Below are 23,846 nucleotides of genomic sequence, written 5' to 3'. Positions count from 1 at the left end.
TTCTAGTTGTGTTTTTACCTTTGTCTTACAGCACAATTCTGTTATTTTGTTATTGATATTATTTTGATTATATTATAAGAACCAAATGCACAGGCCTGAGGTTTCAATCTCTAATGTTTTAAACAGAGAAAATATTATTTTCTTGTTATTACGTTCGTCTTCTGTGCCACATTTCTTAAACCAATCTTCATAACCAGAAGGAACTATTTCCTACTCGTGGAGAAGCACACTAAACAAACGCATGTAGAACGAGACGGTATGTCATGCCTATAAACGTACCTTGTGTGTGTGTGTGTGTGTGTGTGTGTGTGAGAGAGAGACAGAGAGAGAGACAGAGAGAGAGAGAGAGAGAGAGAGAGAGAGAGAGAACAGTAATTTTCAGCAAACATTGTAATTTCCCAAGAAAATATTTTCTGTTCTCTTAGTTGTCCCCATTTAAAGTGTCTTTAAATTAGACACCCAACATGTATCCTTTGACCAAATTATAGTTGAATAAAATTTAAAAAAATCTAGAAAACATCTACAAAAAAAAGCTTTCCTAGAGGAATATAATTTCTTTTTTTTTTTCATAATGAATGTATTTCGCAATGGACAACAATAAAATATGCATATTTCCTAAATGTTGTTTTGTGAACAATTACAAATATATGCACATATTATAATCAAAACATTGCATTTAAAATTTTTAATATTTTCAAATTTCATTTTATGAAATTAATTCAACCTAGCCCCTGATTGAGTAGCTTAGATAGTAAAAGCCATAATTTTTTTTTTTTTTATGTGCGTGGTAGTAACCAGGATTATCGCTATATATTAAATATTTTTACACAAAAAAGGAGGTCCTGATAATGTAGATTCCCTTAAAGTATTTCTAAGTTTAGAGTAAGATTATCTTTTAGGCCCTTGCTATCTCATATTTTGGATAGTCAATAGTCAAAGACTGCTGGACATTGTTTTAAGATTTGGCTTGGTTCAGTTCTCTTCATCGATGATGTGCCCACGCACTTCCAAGTTTGTCTTAGTTTTCTGGGTATTGCTGCGACTTAAGCCAATGTGCTGTTTGTTGTCTTTTAATTTAAAAGCTACCGCAGTTTATCTGTTTGGTTGTTTAAGAAATTCAGTTACTTCTTTTATTACTCTGTAAAGTTTATGTTTTTCTTTGAAGAAGCTTCTTGTTTTTCGAATTGCATTATGAGTGGATGTGCAATTGGGAGTGGGAATTTTGCTTGTTTTCTCTTCTCTACGAAATTTAAATCTTAGATGCTTGTACCTCACTACAGCTGCTATGCATTTTATGTAATCTCGAGAAACGTAAAATGTTCTGCTTATATTTTATCAGAGAAGTTTTTAAAAATTTTTTTGTTATTATTTAAATTTCGGAATTGTGGAAATGTCCATTTGGTTGTCGGTCGTTGTTTTATTTTCGGACAGTTTTGTGTTTTCAGACAAAGAGAAAACATTTTCAGAAAAAATATCTCCTGTTTCTGCAAGAATATAAGAAACTCACAGATTTTCATTCAGAAAATGGAAAGAAACCTGTTTTTCTTGTTGAGAGGAGTTACTTTAACTTTTCTGGGAAGCTGCGCGGCATTCCTCCAGTGAAGGAATTTTCTCTGACCTATCTACTAAGGAATGATTGTTAGACAGCTTCATATACCAGTAGTGGTGCAGCTTACAATGGACACGCCGCTACAACAGCGCATGTAAGGGCATCACAGATGAAGACTTCATCGTCATGTTGCATCCATGCTAAGATGGCCAATTTTAATCCTACTTTAACCATAATTTCATTCACATTTATTATGATTGTTATAATTTGTTATATTTGTTATATAAAAGACGAATATCACCCTAAGCTCTGCTGTAAAATAAACAGAACTTCAACAATAAATCCATAGAAATAATATACAGGCTGTGACATAAAATAAAGTGTACGAAAATTTAACATTCACGACCAAGCTGTTAAGAACGGACATACTCGATTATCGTTTAAGGTCTTAGATAAACAGCATTAAATTGGACGAAATCAAGTGGCTTATAGAAGTGGAATTTGTTTCCAACACTGCGCTCACAACCTTCGTTAGATGTGCACATTGCAAGCACAGATTTTCAGTGCCATACTGATTTTCTTCTATCGAATTTACTTCTGGACAAGCTAGTGCATTTTATCGATTTTTATATGTCAAGACATCGTTCGTGAGTATGTAATGACTTCAAGAGCATAATGGATTCATTAAATTACTTATTATTCTTCAGTATCTTTTCTATAACCAATTGCTGTTCTTATTCTCCTAAGATGAATGTTAAATTTTCGTACACTTTATTTTATGTCACAGCCTGTAAATTATATCTATGGATTTATTGTTGAAGTTCTGTTTATTTTACAGCAGAGCTTAGGGTGATATAAGAAACACAGATTTTCATTCAGAAAATGGAAAGAAACCTCTGTTTTTCTTGTTGAGAGAAGTTACTTTGACTTCTCGATAATCGATATTTAGGGAATATGAGTTAACCGAAAAACGACTTTCAGAATCTGGACTCATTTTTCTTTGATGATTGCTCATATTATTCAGTTTTCTAGAAAATAATATACAAATAGGCTATAACGAGGTTGAGAATGTCGTTATAACAAATATTTGTGTTTGCCGTTTTCATTTCATTTTCTCTGTAATAGGGAGAAGAAAACCAAAGAAAAAATACACCACGAAAGAATACCTCGTGGTGTATTGAATATGATTGGTCTAGATTGTTATTCAAAGACAGTTGTGGTGCGAAACAGTTACATTTTCATATTAACATTAATCATCACTCAACGATTTGTATTACGGTTTAAAAGAAACAACTCAATTGGTAACCAAATCCCTCTGTTCTATACTTCATTTTGCATTTCTGATGGCTGCAGAAGTCCGTAGGAGGAGGAGTATCGTATAAGTGAGTACACAGCAATCAACAGCAATTTTACTCTTGAGTGATTTAGAATAAAAGTTGTGAATGAGCCATTTTACTAGACATTATTTTAAGGAAGACAACCGTAGGAACTTGTTACAAGTGAAAATAATGAAACAGCACGCTTGTTGCTGTCAGCAATTATTCCTATATTATAATATTAGTTACATTTACGTACAAGAAAACAAACTCATGCAAATTCGGTTTTTTGTTATAGGCTGAACTCATTAATTCTACTCTTACTGCATTAAAACACTCGTAAACTGTACATTAGGAACATCCTGATGCTTCAGTCTCTATTACTAATATTAACAGTAATATTTTCCTTATTCCTCCTCTGTAATTGGAGCCAAGTTATATTAAACGTAATTTAGGTTCACTGATTTATACCAGTGCTTTAATAAGCACTGGTATAAATCAGTTTATATATTTGTAGGCTCTAATTAATTCTACACGGCAATATGTGAAATAAAAAAAACCAATATCTTTAATGCGAGGACTTCAGTGAGTACATTATTGGTAATCAGTAGATTTTTGTAATCGAGGGTCCGATCGTATAATGTCGCAGTGTGTAGTTCAGCGCAAATAATCAGACAAAAGAAGCTCTGAGACATTTCCGTGTTTTATTTTCTCATTATTTTTACAACTTCAGAAATGAGAAGATATTTCTCGGCTGTGGCAGCCTCTATTTGATTATAGAAAGAAGAATACGAAGATGGTGTTTTATCTTCGGCAAGCAGAAAGCGCTTACATCATTAGGTACGATCAAAGTAGATACTGGAGGGAATAAAAGTAAAAGAAAAACAACTATTATTGGAGGTGATGGACCGGTGGCCATTGGTAGGTTAACAAGCTGCGTGTATGATTACAGTGCGCTTACAAAATTACACGTGAAAGATGGCTATTGTGGTTTCCATGACAACACATAGACAAGCGTGAAAGCTGACGTAGGCATAATAATTGCAGATATTACATGAATTTGCTAGCTTGTTTAGAAGCGCGTCTTTACCCAACTCCTGAATATCTTGTCATAACCCTTACTATATAATATCCATCGTGTTCTTTGGAAGCAAATTACAATTATAAATGCTTTTCTGACTATGTTTCCTGTGTTATTTGACTAAAAATCCTGTGTTTTTAACTCATAGGGTTGGTAGAACATCTACTGGGTGACCAAAATGACTAAAACATGTTTTATTTATTTATTTATCATGTAACCGGCCATTCTGCTATTCTGTTATTAGCTAAGATTAAAAATAGCATCAGTGGAGCAATCGGCATTGCCTGCGTCAAGTGTGCTACAAATACTTGGTATTCGGGCTATGTTCGGTCAAGTGATAAACAACTGCAGAAACAAAGTAAGAATTAAGGATACCTATTTTATATTTATCAGTATCGGAAAAAAATGCAGCTGTTGTTTGAGGAATGTGCTACTAATAAATTATATGATATAGTTATTAATCGCAATATCGACTATGTCCTATGATGATCAATGGTATTCAAAATATCTCAGATGCAAATTGTTAATATAATTTAATAAAATACTGCATGAAGTCTCTCTCTCTCTCTCTCTCACACACACACACACACACACAAAAAAAAAGAAAAAAGAAATATCATGTCGCAAGCTGCTATTAATCTGCCATAGATTAATGTAACGCATAGCATCCAGTCGTAAGAAGTGGAATTTATATCAAGAACAGCTGCTTTGATTTCGTTTGTCCAGATCTCCTTCTGTCGAGTAACTCTGCATGCTAATTTTGTCTTTCTCAGATGACGCTTTCCAGTTTAGTTAAATGGTTCTTCCCCTCCCTCGATGTTGCTTTCCGCATTCTCCAATTTATTTCACGTGAAATAGAAAGACGCGAATTTTCACAATGCCTGGTAGTTCCATTCTCTGTCCAGACAATACTCGAGTATCGCCACAAAAACGAGGAGTTCATTATGCACAGAGCATGAACGTGGTCTCCGATTCATATATCTGGACCATGTCACTTTGTATTTCTCTCAACAGTTTTTTCTACTCGAAATAAAAATGTTGGATATGTGGCTCTCGTTGCTTTCGTTTCTTCGTCCCGTGATGCTATGGTTTATTACTAGAGTTTATAGTACACTATAATAAACCAATAATACTCAACTAACCATTAAATCATGTTTTCTAGTTTTAAAGCGGATATAAAGAGCTGTTCGAAACAAAATGCTGATTAATGGAATTTATATTATGAATTTAAGCATTTGTGTTATGATTAAGAAATATAAATACAATTATGTTTTCGTAGAGATCAAAGTGAAGAGTATGAAGTGAGTACTGCGGATTATCTAATTTTATGAATTAGGATTCAAAATTTGTTGTAAAGGATTCCATAGCAGCCGACGAATAATCTTTCAGTGATTTAGTAAATTTTTATATAAAATAAAGCTTCTGACGAATCGAAGACAACCCTATTAAGCCATCACGATCCAATACAAATAAAGACCAATGTATACGAATATGCATGTGCTGTATGTATATTGTTCAACTTTGGACTTTGTTACAAACAAAATCCCTGTTGTGTAAATACTAATCGTTTTACTGAATGCTAGTAAAGTGAAATAATAGCAATTATTTGATATTTCCGTGTAGATATTAATAGATATCAATGTTTCATTTATGGAGAGAACTGTGCTTAAATGCCTACAACCGTTCGGTAAGTTCACAGGATGGATGTCGTAGTACGTGAGGTGATTCTTTATAGTGTTATCAACTTTATTCGAGAATTTAAATCTCGTGTACCTTACTTCTGTTGCGCAGCGCGCTGATTCAGAGCGCTGAGAGTCGATCGGGTTTGGTGGTGTACTTTGAAGGTAAGAAGGGGGTGCTTGCAGTAGCTGGGCTGTTGAAAATATCGCTCACAGTATTCATAGCAACGTTAAAGTTGCCGTTACATGTGATTTTGGTATCCAGATATGGTTCGGAGCAGCTGTACCGTCCACCCGCTTGATGGCGCGGTTCGAACAGTTGTACTCGGTCTTCTTTATCTTGGCAGAAACAGAAAAGAAACACATTTCTAAATCCTTGTCTGAACCTGGAATAGAAAACAAAGAACTCCTCATAATAATGGCATTTTTTATGTTAGTACATAAATGCATTTATTCCATGTAGTATAGAAATTTGACAGTTGAACAATTTGATAGTTCATAATAGTTTATTATAATACTTATAATAGTTTATATATAACAGGAGCATAAATCCTTCATTATTTTACAGCCAAATAAGTTGAAAATAAACTTAAATATTTTAAAACTGACCATATAAGATTACACCCTTCGGCACTGAAAATTTCCTTGCACTACTTAAAAGACTCGGACGCAGGAGTCCAACATTAAAATTGGCTTTGACCTCCCTTTCAAAAGGGAAGGAACATCGTTTTTTGCAACCCTACAGAGGTATTTACATCAGGCACCTCACATTTATCTTGCTAAAACATCTTCATAGGATCAGTATGAAAGTATTCAATAATAATCTTTACAACATGAATGCAAATCTGGTTAAATGACATCTCCCGGTAAACCATCGCATAAACGTCGTGTGACACCTTTTTAATGAGCCGTTCCATTTCAGATACGGATTGACGACCAAACAGAGGCAGCCGCATAAAACTGAAGCAGAGTATTTTCGAATGTGGAGCATTTTTTTCTCTTGTTATATAATTTGACAAATGATTAGAGATAAAGGAAGCCTGGCATTTTAGGTAAAAGGTTTCTGCTTAGATATTAAATGAATATTGCAATTTCCGGAGCGTTTCCCAAACTCAATGAGCGAAATTCTTCTAGATATCTTGATGAGCATCCAAATCCCATGAGGAAAGAATGAGATTCCGCTGGCCACTTATTGGGTGCCCTTCAGCCGGAAATGAGGACTGACTCTGTAGCAAAACCATTGTTCGTTTATCGGCAGAAATAACCTTCTTCTTATAATTATCATGAAATATACGCTGAGCTTGTATATTGCTTGTCGATGTTATAATCGAATATACGAACTTAACCAAATACTCGGAATTGCAATTAAATAACTCGTGCTGTACAACATCCTTAATGTTAAAGTATCTTTCGATAACTGGTAAACAACGCGCGGCTGACTCTGTCTGCATTAAGCTTGCAGCAGATGCAAGGAAACTAGGATTGCATATGCGTGTCACGCAGATCAAATAATCAATAGAAAGTGATATATACTGACATTATGATGTCTACGAAATGAACGAACAGCGGAAAGGAGAATTAAGTCAATTTCGGAACACACAACGACGACACCTTGAGACATCCGTGTTCATTCGGCACCAAATATTCATAAACGGATTAGTAAACACCGACTGAATGATATTTGAGACTTAACTATCCGGTTCCACGCAGTCGGGAGTTTTAATTCGTTTAGCAACTCTTATTCCTCTTATGTTTGTTGCTCGATGCTTTAGAAATCGCAGGATTCACATAACTTAAATAAAGGGGTTAGGGCTGGTCAACGTAGGGTGATGGAGTAAAATGGATGAGAGCCATGGAGCTTGCGATGGCTTGGGACTCATTTTTTTTTTGTTTCGAGGTTCTCTAAATTATAGTGCCTCTTTTTCAAGAAGCTCAACTAAAAATTAAATTGATGAATCGTGAATAAAAAAGGCATTACGTGAAATAGACTATGTGCAAAAAACGTTTCGTTCATGTTTGTGACAATGTTATATTTTTAGAATTTATATTGAAAAAATACAAATAACAATAATAATAATAATTATTATTATTGCTTAGAAGGCACTGTCAGCATGAAGGTCTTAGACAACGCTTGACTAGAGAACTCTCATTCTAAAGTTTGAATTTTGTTTTCATAATGTTTAATCTCAAATGTTCCAGAATTGTGAATTTCACCACCTGAATATCCTGATTCATCGAAATTAACCAAATAGTTCCAAGCACAAGTGTGGATGGTAGTTGGCACTGACAGAAGAACAAAAGAGGTCGCCATTATGAACACTCACCTTGTAATCACTCAAGGAAATAGGCGAGTCATGAAGTAGTAATAAATGTTTGAATGATCCATTATGCAAAGACAATTACATAAACAGCACAATGCTTTAAAATCTGATCTGTAATTTACATTGTGTGGCCATTTAGAATCAATCTGGCAACATAAGTCCAATACAAAATGACGAATGAATACGCCTCTACTGCGACCATTAACAGTAGGGATAAAGTTGGCTTAACTGAACGTTGGTTAAACTAGACGAAGCTGAATAGAACAATAAACAGGCGAGATTGCTGCTTTGAATATTTTAAATATATCGGTCGGAAATACTAGGAATTATAACAGAATATCAAATTAGTCTTGTTCGATAAATTTTTTGACAACACAATCGAACAAATATCGAACAACACAATCGAACACACAACATCAGAGAGAGAGAGAGAGAGAGAGAGAGAGAGAGAGAGAGAGTTAACTTGCGTCATGGTTTTGTCGTACTTCTTGTAGCCAAGTGGTATTGTACGAAAACTGGATATCCCAGCCAAATGAACTATGGGAAGAGACTAAAGACATAATAATTAAAACAGAAGCAAAGAAGAATATTCCAACAGTTTTTAAGAAGTTTAAATGGCTGTCAGAAGAAGCCATCAAAACTGCTCAGGAAAAAAGGAAAATGAAGGCCAAAGGCAATTTGCAGGCAGTAGTGCATTTGAATACAGAGCTTAAACTACAAGCCAGAAGAGACAAGGAAAAATACTTTAACCAGGAATGCCAACAAGTAGATGACCAAAATAAGAAAGGAAAAACAAGAGATCTTTTCAAAAAGATCAGAGAACTAACAGGAAATTTTAGTGCCAAGCTGACAATATTGAAAAGTAAACATATCTTACAGAAGCCGCAGACATCAAAGAAAGATGGAAAGAGTATACAGAAGCCCTTTACAGAAAGGACTCCAAAATTACTGAGAAATTTGAAGAGCAGGATTATACATAGGAGCCATTTCCAGTGGAGAGTGAAGTGAGGTGGCACTGCCACGGCTATCCAGTAAGAAAGCACCAGGAAGAGATGGAATACCTATTGAGCTGCTCAAAGCCCTTGAAGAAGAGGCAGTTAAAATTTTAACAGCTCTATGTCAGCAATTTGGATCACAACTAAATGGCTTAGGGAATGGAAAAAATCAGTTTATTGAAGAAAGGCGATGCAAGCGAGTGCGAAAATTACAGAACTATAGCACCGATTTCTCATGCAAGTAAGTCTTACTTAAGATCGTTCAGAAAAGACTGGAACAATTCATGAAGAGAGAAATGCCAGATGAACAGGCAGGGTTTCGAAAAGGCAGAGGAACAAGAGATCAAATCGCCAGTGTGAGATGGATAATAGAAAGAGTACAGGAATATCAAAAGAATGTCTACCTTTGTTTGCTTGACTATAGCAAGGCTTTTGACTCTGTAGATCATATGAAACTGTTGAATATGTTAAGAAAAATGGAAGTCCCAGAGCATTTCATTATACTTTTGAGAAATTTTTATTATGAACAAGAAGCTACTGTCCGAACAGATCTTGGAGAAACTTAGTATTTCACAATAGGTAAAGGGGTGCGACAAGGATGTATTTTATCTCCGTACCTGTTTAACGTGTACAGCGAATACATTTTAAGAATGGCAGAGCTGGAGGAGTCTTCAGTTGGAAGAAATTGGTGGAAGAAATATTAATAATTTGAGGTATGCAGATGATACCACCTTGCTAGTGAATGCAAAGAAGATTTGGAGGAACTTATGAAAGTTGAAGAAGAAAGTGATAAATATGGCCTTAAACGTAACCTCAAAAAGACAAAAGGCAACATGTGAACTTAATGATTCTGAAGTAGATGGGGATAAAATGGAAGCAGTTAACAATTTTGTTCTTCCATTATCCCGAATTGATAAAGATGGTTATTGTACTGAAGAAGTTAGAAGAAGATTATTACTCGGAAAGAAAGTAATGAGAAATGTAAGCAAGATCTTTAAAGATAAATATATTAGCCTCACAACAAAAATCAGGATCGTTGAAGCAATGGTATTCCCTGTGGTACTGTATGGATGTGAAAGTTGGACCCTGAAAAAGAGTGAAAGAAGGAATATAGATGCATTTTAATTATGGGTTTGGAGACGCTTACTAAGAATACCGTGGACTGCAAAGCAAACCAATAAATCAGTGATAGACAGAATAAAGCCAGATTGCTCCCTCGAAGCTGTGATCAACAAGCAAAAATTGCGATACTTCGGACATATTATGCGAGCAAATGACAGTCTGGAGAAGATGATGATGCTTGCTAAAGTTGATGGAAGCAGGAGAAGAGGGAAGAGGAAGACGAAGAATTAGATGGGTGGATGGAGTTAAAGAAGCAAATGGAATGCAATTGGAAATTCTAAAAGATATGGTTAGGGATAGATCTGAATGGAGAATGTATGTTCATAGAATCACCAGGAGTCGAAAACGACTCGATAGAACATAACAACAACAACAACCAGAACAGCAGAGACGCGCCAGTAGTGTCCGGCGCCTGTGTGCAAAACTTTAGTTGGCGCCCCAATACCCCCCTCCAATAAAAAAAAATCACTTTATAAAAACGTATCAGTGAGTTAAAATGAAATACGAAATATATTAATTATTAGTTTATTGAACAAAAAGCAGAAATTACAAAAAAAAATTATAAAAAAATAATAAACATACAAGAAGGGTACAAAAACAACAAAAATAATTTGAAAAAAAAAATAAAGTAAATAAATAAGAAGATAAATAAATAATAGTCACTTACAAGTATATAAAATAGGAACATATTAAACATTATTGGGTAAAGAAATAGTTAAATAAATATTTAAACAGAAAGAAAAATCACTTAGTGAATTGAACTTTTCTAGTTTTCATCAATGAAAATTCTCGAATAATCTCATGTATATCAAGTTGATCCAAAATATCTGACTTTATTGATATAATGGCAAGATTTGAAAATCTATCTTGTACCATTGTGGAGTGCAAGTAATTTTTAATAATTTTAAGTTTAGAAAAGGACCGTTCCGCAAATGCTACAGATACCGGTAATGACAAAAGAATCCGAAGAGCAATTCTAAAGTTTGGATAAATATACTGAATTATCTGATATATATCGGTTTTAAAATTAGAAATAAATGGTTGATAGTGTAAAATTTCTTCGCATAAATCGTCTGTGTCGATGTCTAAATGATTCTCATGTGTTAATGTTTGTCGTAACTTTTTACAACAAGATAATAAATATTCTTTATTTCGTGAAGTACTTAACAAATACAAAAACTGAAAGGAATTCATATGTTCTTTTAATAAAGTAAATCTTTCCTTCAAAGATTGTAATATTTGATCTAATATGCATAGAAAAAAAATTACTTTAAATGAAATTCCAGGATCTACTATATTTTCACTTTCATGTTCGTAATCAAATTGTGTTGTCTTTTTACGTCGCCTTAGTGGTCTACTACTACAAAATACAGATTCTGCGTCAAATATTGCTGCAATTAATTTTAATTTTCTACAATTGCTTTGAAAGTTTCATCAAGCCTATAATCATTTAAAATCTGATTTAGATCATTCAATGCATCTAAAGTAAGTCGGAGATTCATAGCTGAAGACGGCAGTATTTTGCTGACAAAATTCACTTTATTTAAAATATCATACCAAATTTTTGGCGCCTTTACTATCCTGGCGCCTGTGTGCATCGCACACATTGCACATATGGCCAGAGCGCCCCTGCAGAACAGAATTCTTGAAATGGTAGAGATATGGGGGAATTAAGAAAACAAAAATAGACAATGAAATAGTTAACCAAAAGAAGAGATAAAACAAAACCTGGCTGAAAGCAAATAGCATTATAACGCTGATAAGAATAATGCCAAAAAAAGAAACTATAATAGAGAAATTAATGTCTTCACAAAAAGAAATAAACCCTTTCATGACACAGACTAAATCAAAAATCTGGCGATCAAACGAATTTAACCAGTATTTCGTGAACTCCATTCTAGAAACAGAGAAAACAACCTTCCATTTGCAATCATTTCCACTTCTTCCATTGGGAGCGCTATCAAATCAGACTGCGGTTCATTACGATAACACAAGTGGAGCTGTTTTCTGTAGACAATTCAATCCAACAGAAGTATCGAAGGAATCAAACTCAATTAGCTAGCTGCGATCATAATAAAATTGGCGAAATCTCTGAAATCATAAACCCATACCAAAGTCGTTGACAAAATAAAGTCTCTGAAAGTGGATATGTACTCAGCATGTTAAAGACCATGTCATCAATCACACTTATATATATGGGAAAAGAAAAGCAGCAACTGCTTATCTATCGCTACAGTACCAGTTATCAGCCAAATTATGGGTTTTTAGCAGGTCCTTCTTGAAAAACTCTCTTCATAAAACTTTCATATCATTCGTATACCGTTTCCAAAAGTATAAGGAAATAACATCTGTCCTGGAGGAGAATTATTGTGTCGCAGAATTGTCGACGCTACCTGAGATGAAAATGAAATTGTGATCATTGTTTGTCGCTATTTCAATTGTCTTCACCAGTCTGTATAAAGCATTTGGTACACTAATATATATAAAAGTCTACACAGTATTATCTACATATTAGATTTTTATACTCTATATGAGTGCCATACAAATGTTGACAAGCTGGTTTACCCTTCAACATTTATATGCATGGTGTGAAGAGCTACTCACTTTCATGATCTTCAATTACGTATATTACACAACTATAATATCAGTTCATAACATAGGTGTTGCTAAGCATACATGCAGTACGATATAAAGTCAGGTAACCAATTAGTTCACAATGAAAACTTGATCCAAACGCACAGTATACCTTTTCCAAAATAATAATGAAGAAATGTTTTACCAACTGAATCGACGCTACCTTACCTTTGACAAGATAAAATCAATGATTTTCATAAATTCCCTGAATCAGTTAATTGAGATAAGTGCATGCAAATCCAACATCCATCACAAAACTCATTATTCACAAAGGAAAAACTGGAATATACACATAAATAATCTTCCAAACAAACTCCGGATAAGAGCAAGCTATTATTGACAAAGTGTGCTGCATGCATAAAAATTCTGAACTAACTAAATATCGCTGCTATATAAAATTATAAAGTTGATCTTTTTTGAACAAAGCCAACTTCATTCACACTGCAATGGCAGAAGATAAAATATTAATAGCTAAACATGCCTGTGTCACGTCACATTTATTCTAGCATGCTACTTTGATGCTAACGAACTACAGAATACCTAGAACCACATATAATATACAAGAAGGCAAACAACTACAGTCACTTTCTATGGAAAAGCTACTCAGAGCGATTATCCCTGTTATGCTAAACAAACTATCATTGGTAAACGGAAACCTTTCAAACTACACTCTCTTAAAAAGGCCTAAAGGCATACTGTGAAAGAGAAATATGTACTGTGTGGTCTTCAGACCTGATGAAATATGCTACATCAGCACAAGATTTCTGGTTCACTACTCAGCACAAGATTTCTGGTTCACTACCGCATTATCCCATTCCTTAGTATCTGTGGGAATATTTTCCTTAAGTTGTAGGCTGCATCGTCCCATCAGATGGCGTGTTGAGACTTATGAAATGTTTGGCTCTTTCTATCATCTCTGTGAAAGTCGATAGCTCCTTCAAGACTGTAGCGAAGTTCCTTTTGGTCTGCCTCTTGATTGTCTTCCTTCAAGACGAATTTTGTTAATTATATATATAATTTATACGCGCATGTAATCTTTACTCTGTTGATTATACCGCTTTACTTCTAATATATTTACAATTTAGATTTAATTTAACATATGCTGAAAAACAATCTTATTAGCAAAATTAAATAACTCTGGCCGGCCTGGTTGGCCGAGTGGTTAGCGTGTCCGCTCACCAGCCAAGAGGCCTTGGGTTGGAATCCCGCCATGGGCATGGATGTTTGTGATTGTCTTGCATACTTTGTGTGGAAAGGGAATCTGTGACCCCACCACTTATTCTAGCAGAAGAGATCATTGCCAAAAAAAAAGAAAAAAAAAGTGAGGTATGGCAATGACCATACAGCGTCTACGGTCGTCAATTGTGAAAAAAACACACAAAAACTCTGAGTAATATGCTATGTGACTGTATTTGATAAGTCTTACTTTTAATATGGGCCAATCATCTCCTGTGTGTTGTATCAGACGTATCCCGATAGATTCAAGGTAACTGGCAATCAACAGGTAGATGCGTGTAATCACAAATCTAAGATGATGAAAGAGAAATGTGATATCAGTGTAGTAAGATCTTTGTTTCCATTTTATTAACAGCATTGTAGAATGGCGCCTGTTTCACCTGAATTCTGGTTACAGTAGTTCCTTTGTGGCTGAACTGTTTTAGACTTTCCATTCTTCTTCTTTCAACCCAGATAGATTTTGTTCTTCCACAACTCTTAGCTGATTTTTAATGGTTGCTTTTTTTTGCCGTAGCTTCTTTCTTGCTATTCATTTCTAACCACTTCCTTAGCAAACCGATCGTCTTTCTCATTTCCTACTATTTCAGTATACCCTTTTCCCAGTAAACTATACTTTTACATCCCTATAGAGTAAGAATCCTCACTAGATTGTTCTGTTAATGCTGCTTGGTTGATATATAACTCCTAAAGATACGAAACAGCGTTGAATATGACTAGCTATTCTGCTTGATTATTTGAACAAAGGGAGATGTAACTCGAAACAGCCTTCTTCTATAATGTATTGTTCGTGGTAGACTATAAAATAATAGCACCGACGTTTCCTTTTACTTTCCTCCCGTCAATGTACCACTATATTCCTCGTTGCTTTCAGAACTTCCTTTTCATTAATTAGCTGGGTGAGTGCACGTATTGTAGTGGGGTTGAAATTCCAAAAGTTTTCGAACAATCAAAGCCTTTCCATCATATATCCTTGAAGGAATTCCATATATAAAGATAATAATTCTTGCATATTCAAGTATATTGGTGTTAGACCAGCAATAAAAGAAATTGCCTCGACAGCTGCCTCTGCATCCTCTAATTGGACTGGGTTAAATTTTTATTGACGTTTCTTGGGCTGTATGTAACTTCCTAAGCGGATGCAGTATGCACACGTCATCGGCGGTAGAATGGCTTCTGTATATAAATTATCTTCTAAAGCGGGTGGTTTCATTCCCCAGGTTTTATATGCTAGTTTTGCTGGAAGGTCACTTCAACTTTAATCAGCGACATATGGAACATGCACTTCCAGGAGAATTTGCTATCATTTATTATCCTCAGGTATTTTACCTAACTGGCTAGCCTTGGTTGTTTTGTCCCTTACGGGAAATCTGAAATACTTCAGACTTGGTTTTGTGAATGTAACTTTCCTCTCATTTTCCTCGTGTCCATTCTGCAGTTTTAAGCAGTTCATCATTGGCTGTTGCTGTAAGTCGTCTCGTCCTGGAATCATGACCATTAACGCATTTTGCAGATAGCGTCTTTTGCCTCGTTTCATTACTGATATAGTTCTCAATGTCGTAGCTGCTACGTTATAGTTAAAATTAATGATTATAAGGGAGAATACGTTTTGTAGCGTCTACTGTACCTGATACCTGAATGCGATCTAAATGCATACATTGCGACTTTATACGTTTTTTAAATAATATATTATTCAGTCATTATTAATAAATAAGCCTATTTACTAGCTTCGTTAGATGCGTCTTTTACAGATTTAATTATCGGTATAATTGTTGAGCGTTTCCATATTAAGGGGGAAAAGTAATTTCCACCCATTTTCAAATAAAACTGGTAGATTTGTTAAGAATGTCCTCAACTGCTGATTACCAGCAGTTGAGGATATTCTTGTTACGTAATGGACATTGCTTCTAATTGTAACTCTTATTTATTTATTTATTATTACAGTATTTATTGTATTGTTTATATAAATGCATTTAAAATACATATTTACTGAACTGTATTTGCAAAGCTATATTTATGATACTGAAGTTATAATATATGAACCATTTTTCATTTTTATATTGGTTTCTGTATGATCGCTGACCCTTCTGTTAGGCTTCTCTCAGGATTCCATCGGTTAATTATTGTTTATTGGATCTGTTTCTCAGTTGGAAATATACAAAATATATACATCAGTATTTATATGACACACACACCACACACACACACACACACACACACACACACACACACACACACACACACACACACACACACACTTTTATGTTATCATAGTTACCTGCTGTTCATCCAGCAATAGATAATGGGGTTGTACATCGAGTTCGACATTGCCAACCAGTATATAGACAGGTAGATATGTTGTACGTTTTCTGCTTGGACGATCTCCGGGTGGTGATGTGCTACCAGAAAATAAATGTGGTATGGGAGCCAGCAAACAGCAAAAATAAACACTACGACGATCATCATCTTCACTATCTAAAACGAACAAGAATGGTATTAACGGAGAGAGAGCAAGGTTATTAAATTTTCCCATAACACTGAGGAGTATTCTGAAAAAATCGTTTAATATAAGCAAAAGAAATAAAACCGACCAAAATAAGTAATACGATAATTTTATAATCAATCAGTCCAGTTTGACTTATTCGTTAATTTTATTTTTAGGAGACGATAATACTTTCTCGACTCCCAAATTTCAGAATACATCTGAAAGTGATGTCCATTACCTTACCTTCGGCAGGGTTGACTACTTTTATTCCCTTTAAAATTCACTATACCAGAGACTTTATTTTCACCTACCACTTATTTATGCTTTTTTAGGATTTCGCTAGCCAAACAGCGTTGTTTGGAGTTTGATCTCCTCATAAGTCAATTAAGATACATAAAATACTGCATGACATTCACGCTAAATGACATTCATGACTTTGCAGGAGCCAACAGAATTTACTCGCGATAAGCAAAACATACAGGAAGAACAGCTGCTTTTAATAATTATAAAGAATTAAAATCCTTGAACAGTTAAATACAGTTACCCTTGGATCTGTATTTTTTATTAGGCCTTCATTAAAATAATATTTTCTAATCATTACATAATCCTAATCACAGGATTGATAAGGACACATACCATTCTATGAAATCGATTATTAAATTTATATATATATATATATATTTTTTTTTTTTTTGTGGTTGCATTGATGAATGAATGCTAGAAAGTCGATGGTGGCCTTCAAAGACGAATAATAGATGCTAGCGTAACAGTGCCCATAGAAATACCTTTAGAAAACCAATAAAGCAATAATAAATATTCTTTGAATAAGTCTTTCAGACTTATTCAAGGAATATTAATCTCTCTCTCTCTCTCTTGAGAGAGAGAGAGGGAGATTAAGATTCGCTGAAATGCCTCCTTTTGAATAACAATAATTTTTAAAGAGGCTTTAGGTATACTGTACCACACGTGGTTAAAAAAACACTAAAACCCCTAATTTTGTAGTTATCATTTTTAGTTCGATATATATATATATATATATATATTTATATATATATTTACGGAGAGGAGATTCAACTTTTAGCATATCAGTTCCATGGATGAACACCAATTTGATAAAATTGGATTTGCAGACGCAGATTGCAGTCTTTTGGACATTGAAGGAAGCTTATTTTAAAAGATTTCTATAAACGGCATGAACGAAGAATAACAAAAATTCTTACTTGACTTTGGATTTTTTTTTCTAAAGTGCTGAATAACTGCTCCAACCAAGGTGTTGAAGAGATTCAGAGGAGAGCGGGAAATTTAGCGAACCGCTTTCTGATAAAGAGTGGACAAGGAAATATTTCTAGAAAATGCGTCCAGAAGTAGGTGAACATCTCTGTAAAATAATGGAAAGCTAAATGGTGAGATATGGTTCATAAAACAACCTGACTGCTCTCTTCTGTAACGAGTCAAGTAGTTTTCTTAAGATATTAGGGACTACAAATATAAGATTTGTACTTATGATTTGTACAAAGTTAATAGTTGATAATTATTCAAAAGTGAATTAACGCCATGAACATATGGAAAACATAATTTCTTGAATTCTGAAGAGGGGATGTTAATAATATGTTTATGCCAAGAAAGACAATAGAATAGAATATTTGTCCAAGATATATTTGAGATATATTCGACAAAAGTAAAACTGGTGGAAAGATTCGTTTTTCGAAAAGTAACATGCCAACAATCAAAATTTCGACTCTCTTGTAATATTTTTATTCTTGCTTGGTTCACTTAGTTCATGTTATAATTGTAGTTCGTAATTATTTAGTATATGCGGATATTTGATACGCATTCGTTGTGGATTTTGGAGCACTTTTTGAGGCCATCATTCAAATAGAAAGAAACGATTGTTAAACTAAAGTGAGGGTTACAGAAGCAGAAGAGGTTGTTTAGCTAATTAGTGCCCATTTTGTTAAAAGCTATCATCCTGGTGTACGCAACATTGAGCTCACTGCTACCTCTTCACTGGATGAAGAAACTCAAGTGTATGAGGATGAGGTATTAGAGATGTTGCACAAACTGAATAAGAATTCAGCAATAGAGACTGATGGAATATCAGCACGTGTGCTAAAAGAGTGTTCAACCGAACTGGCTATTCCTTTGACCAGGCTGTTTAATATGAGTCGCAGAACTGTGAGTATTCTGCAGGAATGGAAGGAAGGTATGGTAATTCCATTGCACAAGGGTGTGCAAAGACCAATGTATACAACTATCGAATGATTAGTATCTCAGGAGTGGTGGTGAAGATTTAGGAAAAAATGGTTAGGGCTCTCATTCAGAAATGGGGTTGACAGTGAATCTCTACTTTGCAATGAACAACATGAGTTTACTAAGGGAAGGTCATGTTTTAGCAACTTACGTACATTCTATAAAAATGTTACCATTTAACCACACAAGGGAAATGGATACGCCATGATAGTTTTGGATTTTGCTAAGGCTTTTGACAAAATACAACATGACAGACTGCTGCATTAATTGGAGAAAAATGATTTATGTTATAGAATATTAGCATGAATAAGAGGACAGCTGACTGACATATCAAAAAGTGGTATACAAGGAATGTGAGTCTGTAAGATTTAAGGTAACAAGTGGTGTACCACAAGGATCAGTGCTTGGTCCACTGTTAGTCCATCTGTACATTGGAATAGATTACCATTTGGTGTCTCTTTGCATGGCCAATTTCTTCGAGATACTGAGGACAAAATTGACGTGAACAAGACGTGGCAATGGCTACAATATAGATAGGATATATTAAAAAAGAAACAGAAGGATTTATTCTAGCAGCTCAAGAACAGGCATTTCAAACTAATGCAATGAAAGAAAAAATTTGAACATCAATAATAACAGGAAATGCAGATTATGCGATCCCAAAGATGAGATTGTAAAACATCTAATCAGTGCCTGCAGCAAGATAGCTCAAACTGACTATAAATACCGCCATGATCAAGTGGCCAGAATAATTCATTGGCAAGTATGCAAAAAATATGCCTTTCCTACTTCTAACTGGTGGGAGCATAAAATAGAGACTGTATTGGAAAACGAAACAGCAAAATTCTCTGCGACTTTCGAATACAAACTGATCGGAATTTGGAGCACAATAGACCTAACATCATAATTATCGAACATCGACAGGTTTGGATTATCGATATCGAGTACCCAGTGATAAGAACATTAACAACAAAGAACTGAAAAAAAATTACTAAATATCGAGATCTGGCAATCGAAGTTGGCCGGCTGTGCCTTAAACACACCAAAGTTATTCCAATAGTTCGGTGCATTTAGTGCAATTTCAAAGAAGCTAAAACTATTTACAGCAATTAAACGTTCACGAAGTGAACCCATATGATGTACAAAAAACGGCATTACTTGGAAAACAGTCCATATTTGAAGGCGCTACCTAACAGACTATTCTTAGATTCTTGGGTAGAATCTGAATTGTTCTGTATCACCAGTCAGATTGATGTTTAAATGATATCTTGTTTTGACTCTGTGAATAAATTATGTTAATAAATAAATAAATAAATAAATAATAATAATAATAAAGTATGGTTCGACAGAATTAAACGTGGAGTACACTGTGCTACTTAATTATACTCGACATTAACATACCATTTGGCAGATCAACATGGAGTATAAACGAAGGCATGGACTTCGAGAGAAAAAAAGTTGGCTCTAGCTAGATATCTTAAATCGACCATATTCTCTTGCGAAATGGCTTACGAAAAAATAAGGACGTGAAAGTTATGGTAGTTTTTAAAAGATCATAATTTGCGTTTCTTATTTCCTGTTCTAGTGAAGCATCGCAATACTAGTTGAGTGGGTGGGTCGGGTAATTTTTATTAAGTCACCAAATCAAAAATATCTTAAATTAAAATATAAAAATTACGCTCACCTTTCGTTTTGATTTGATGCTTTCCATCTGCTTTGCAGTACACTCGCCAATGGATTTACTGCCCCAAAGCTCTCTTCCTACTTTGAAATAAGTGTAAGTCATTGAAGTGATCGGTAAGACATAAGTGAGAATTAAAATCATTACGTTGTATCTGTGGAAAAAAAAAAAAAAAGGAAATTATTTAATTGCTGGTTTTCAAAGGAATGCAAACTTTTGTAGCAATACTGCTAATATTTCTTACGTGTAATCCATTGCTGACAATTATTTAAGCTCCTGTCATCTATGTTGGCTGAGTTGCCAAGAAGAACGCTTGTTTAAAATTGGGAATACAGAAAGAAGTGTGAACTAACGAAGCCACCTGTAAACTTGAAATATATGCTTGCAGGATGTGTTAAACTAAGAAATAAAATTAAAGGCAATTTTACACACTGGTCAGCTGGTGGAACTGAAAGATAATATGCATTAATTGGAAATTGAGTCGTCTTGTCAGAAATGCAAGAGTCAGTTGACTTGCTCCATTGATAGCAACGAATAGACTACACTGAAGGGGATTGGATTGAATTCTTTCTTCGTTTTTTTAAATTGTAATAATATATCATACATCCCATTTACATCCATATTGTATCCCGTTCATATAAGGAGAATGTAATAACTGGCATCAAAATAAGAAGAATGAGCGGTAAAGAATTAGCGAAAGAATTAGAGAAACGGCATTGATTTGAAGTAACCGAGATGGTGTCAAAAATACGCGGGGTATTTCTAAACAACAACAACAACCAGAAAACAAAAATCAGGGGAAATAAATAATACCGTCTTTACTAATAAACACAAACATAAATGTTGAATTGCAAGCAATTCCTGGTAGAGAAATGTGAAAATTTTTCAAAGTTTGACGTTGAGACATGCATACCGACGGTAACACCGGTTATAAGAGTGAAAACGTTCAGCAGGTTTTCGATTCATGAGCAACTGAGATAAAGAAAATTAATAGCGGACTCTTCTGGAGACTTCAGTAGCAAAGTAGGGAGTGGATCCCAGACATATAGAATCGGTTTTCAGGAAATTTGTAGAGTAGTGCCAAGTTAATAATAATGGTAATTACTAATTACCTGCTGGATTTCTATTAGAGATAAGGACTACTTCAGTAATACTCAATAATGTTCTATATAAAGATCTGCACAGAATTCACATGGAGAGAAACATGTGAGATAAAGAAATGAAAACAAATGAACTAATGTTGATATCACTATTTGCATGATGGTTCAAGATATAAAATTAGACAGAGGATTTGAAATAGAAAGCCATCACCATTCAGTTTTGAATAAGATAAAATGAATACCATATTGGAAAGTAAAATCGTTATGAAAGAACCAAAGTTAAGCTTCTTTCAGAAATGAATTTTAAACTCGAATCTGAAAAATGGGGAAAATATGAAAGAGTTTGAAAACAAATACCAAATCTCAGATATGCAGATGTAAAATCTACAGAAAATTCTAATTAAGCCAATGAGGCATGTGGGAAAGTGATCTGCAAGGGGAAGCAAACTTCACGGTGGACTCAAGAAAATAAAGAGACAATCCGGCATGTCAGCATTTGTCCTCAGAGAATACATAATAATACAACTAAGTTACGTAAAAGTAGCCAAAATCTGGGAATATTTTGTGCAAATAGAGAAGATCACTCTCACGATGGTGCAAATGTTCTACACTCTATTTATAAATAAACTCAGAAATGGAGGCTTTAGAGTTTGGATATGCTAAGACATTACGAATCCGCGTTGAACTCAGATTGACATATTACATAGGAAGAGAAAAAAATCGAACTCTTCCTCCTTTTAAACACACAACCCAACCTAAGCACATGAATATTAATAAGACATTGAAGAAGGAGAAGATTTTACACCTCATTCCCATAGTGACATAAAAATTCTCACCCAATTACGATAATTAGGCCAGATAATTGAGTGTATTACGATAATATTTCTCGAAAAGTCATCATCGTTATTTTCTATACTGAAGTCTCACTACTTATAATTACTGCTAGATAACTTCAAATTTAAAATAGAAAAATACTTTAAAAAATACTTCGTACTGCAAATAATATCACAGCAGGGAAGATGTTAACAGGCGTAATCAAAATCCTGCGATGCGAATCATAATTAGCAATGCACAAGGAGTAACATCAGCAAAAGCGAGTGTGTACAAAGCGGAGATGATTGCATCACCACTTTGTACACAGTTGTGGTAAGTAGGTGTTGAAGTTGTCATTTCTGTCAGGAAATTTCATGAGAGTAAATTTCGTATTGGATATGATAAGTAGGAAATAGCAACAGACGGTCAGAAATCATCTAAAATAGACAAATGGTTTTGTATTCCACATCAAGTAGAGGTCTGTTAGTGACATATCATCAATACCGGCGTTTCTAACACGAAACCGCCTGTTTAGCGATACGACGTATACGTTCAACGTGGTTCAGTTAAGTGCTGATGGGGACAATATCACTTAACATTCGAAGAGGTCACATGTTACCTTATGTATGTCTGTCTGGCTCTCTCTGCAAAATGAAAGCTTTCCATTTCGACTCCGTAATTAGCAAGTTCCCGAACAACAGCAGCTGAGAATATGGCGAGATTATTGCTGATGACAGACAAATGAAGCAAGTAGCCTTTATGGCTTGTTCGAAATGAGTTGCATCACATCATCTCCCTGTGGATGCGGATAAGTGGCTGCAGGAAATCTTTGAAAGTGACTACAGGTTTTAATTTCATTAGCATCCCAGAATGAAAGAGTAAGTCAGCAGCACGCATGGTTTCAAACGCTTTCACGAACATTCAACTTTCATTCGAACAAAGGAATTGGTTTATAGCGGTTAAGGCAGAAAGCGTGTCGTTACTGTTTCAATACATGTTTTCAACAAATTATTGCTAAATCAAAAAGGTGCTTCTTTTAACTTCGACAGCCATTGCAGTCCTTAATAAGACTTCACAAGTTGTAGATTTATTACAAAGCGGCGCAGGGAGTGCATGTGAAGTTTATCTGAAATCCCGTTTCCGTTTGAAGTGAAATCGCGTCTCATTTTTAAGGAAAACGTATTATGGTAGTTTCTCGAATAGTTCGATATATTTCTATCAGAATACACAACGTTTCTTTCTTTTCATGAGATATGGTTATTTTTCTTATAAATTTTTGTCATCCTGTCTTTAGGCAGGAGATGCACTTTATTTCCCAGTGGGAGATCGCTTACTGAATTGCTTACTGAATTCCTGAAGTGGCTTGAAAAGTTCAATGATTGGTCTGTAGAGCAGAGTTTCCGGAGTGTTGAAATAAAATGACACAAAATATATAAAATTCATCAAAAACAGAAGAAATCCTTAGTCCACTGCGGTACAAATGCACCAGAGGTTTATAAAAGTCCCTCATGACGAAAGTCATATAAAAACACAGGTTGTCGTGAAGCAAAAATTAATGTAAAAATTACAGTAAAATGTAATATAAAA

The 23,846-nt window shown here is 34.6% G+C and overlaps 1 protein-coding gene across 1 annotated transcript in view; it reads right to left on the bottom strand.

Annotated features, from left to right (window-relative positions):
* Positions 1-5,746: 5,746 nt before the first annotated feature.
* LOC150095823 (tachykinin-like peptides receptor 99D) overlaps positions 5,747-23,846 on the bottom strand; it is a 279,398-nt gene continuing 261,298 nt past the window's right edge. The window contains exons 3-5 of the mRNA XM_090409541.1: positions 20,350-20,500; positions 16,209-16,405; positions 5,747-6,011 (exon numbers count right to left, since the gene is read on the bottom strand). Coding sequence (XP_090265667.1) covers positions 5,747-6,011; positions 16,209-16,405; positions 20,350-20,500 — 613 coding nt within the window. The remainder of the gene's footprint in view (positions 6,012-16,208; positions 16,406-20,349; positions 20,501-23,846) is intronic.

Source organism: Typopeltis vanoorti, chromosome 19 (assembly GCF_054136105.1).
Source record: "Typopeltis vanoorti isolate ZY-2024b chromosome 19, IOZ_Tvanoo_1.0, whole genome shotgun sequence".
Taxonomy (NCBI): domain Eukaryota; kingdom Metazoa; phylum Arthropoda; class Arachnida; order Uropygi; family Thelyphonidae; genus Typopeltis; species Typopeltis vanoorti.
This window is presented reverse-complemented; position numbering and strand designations above follow the sequence as displayed.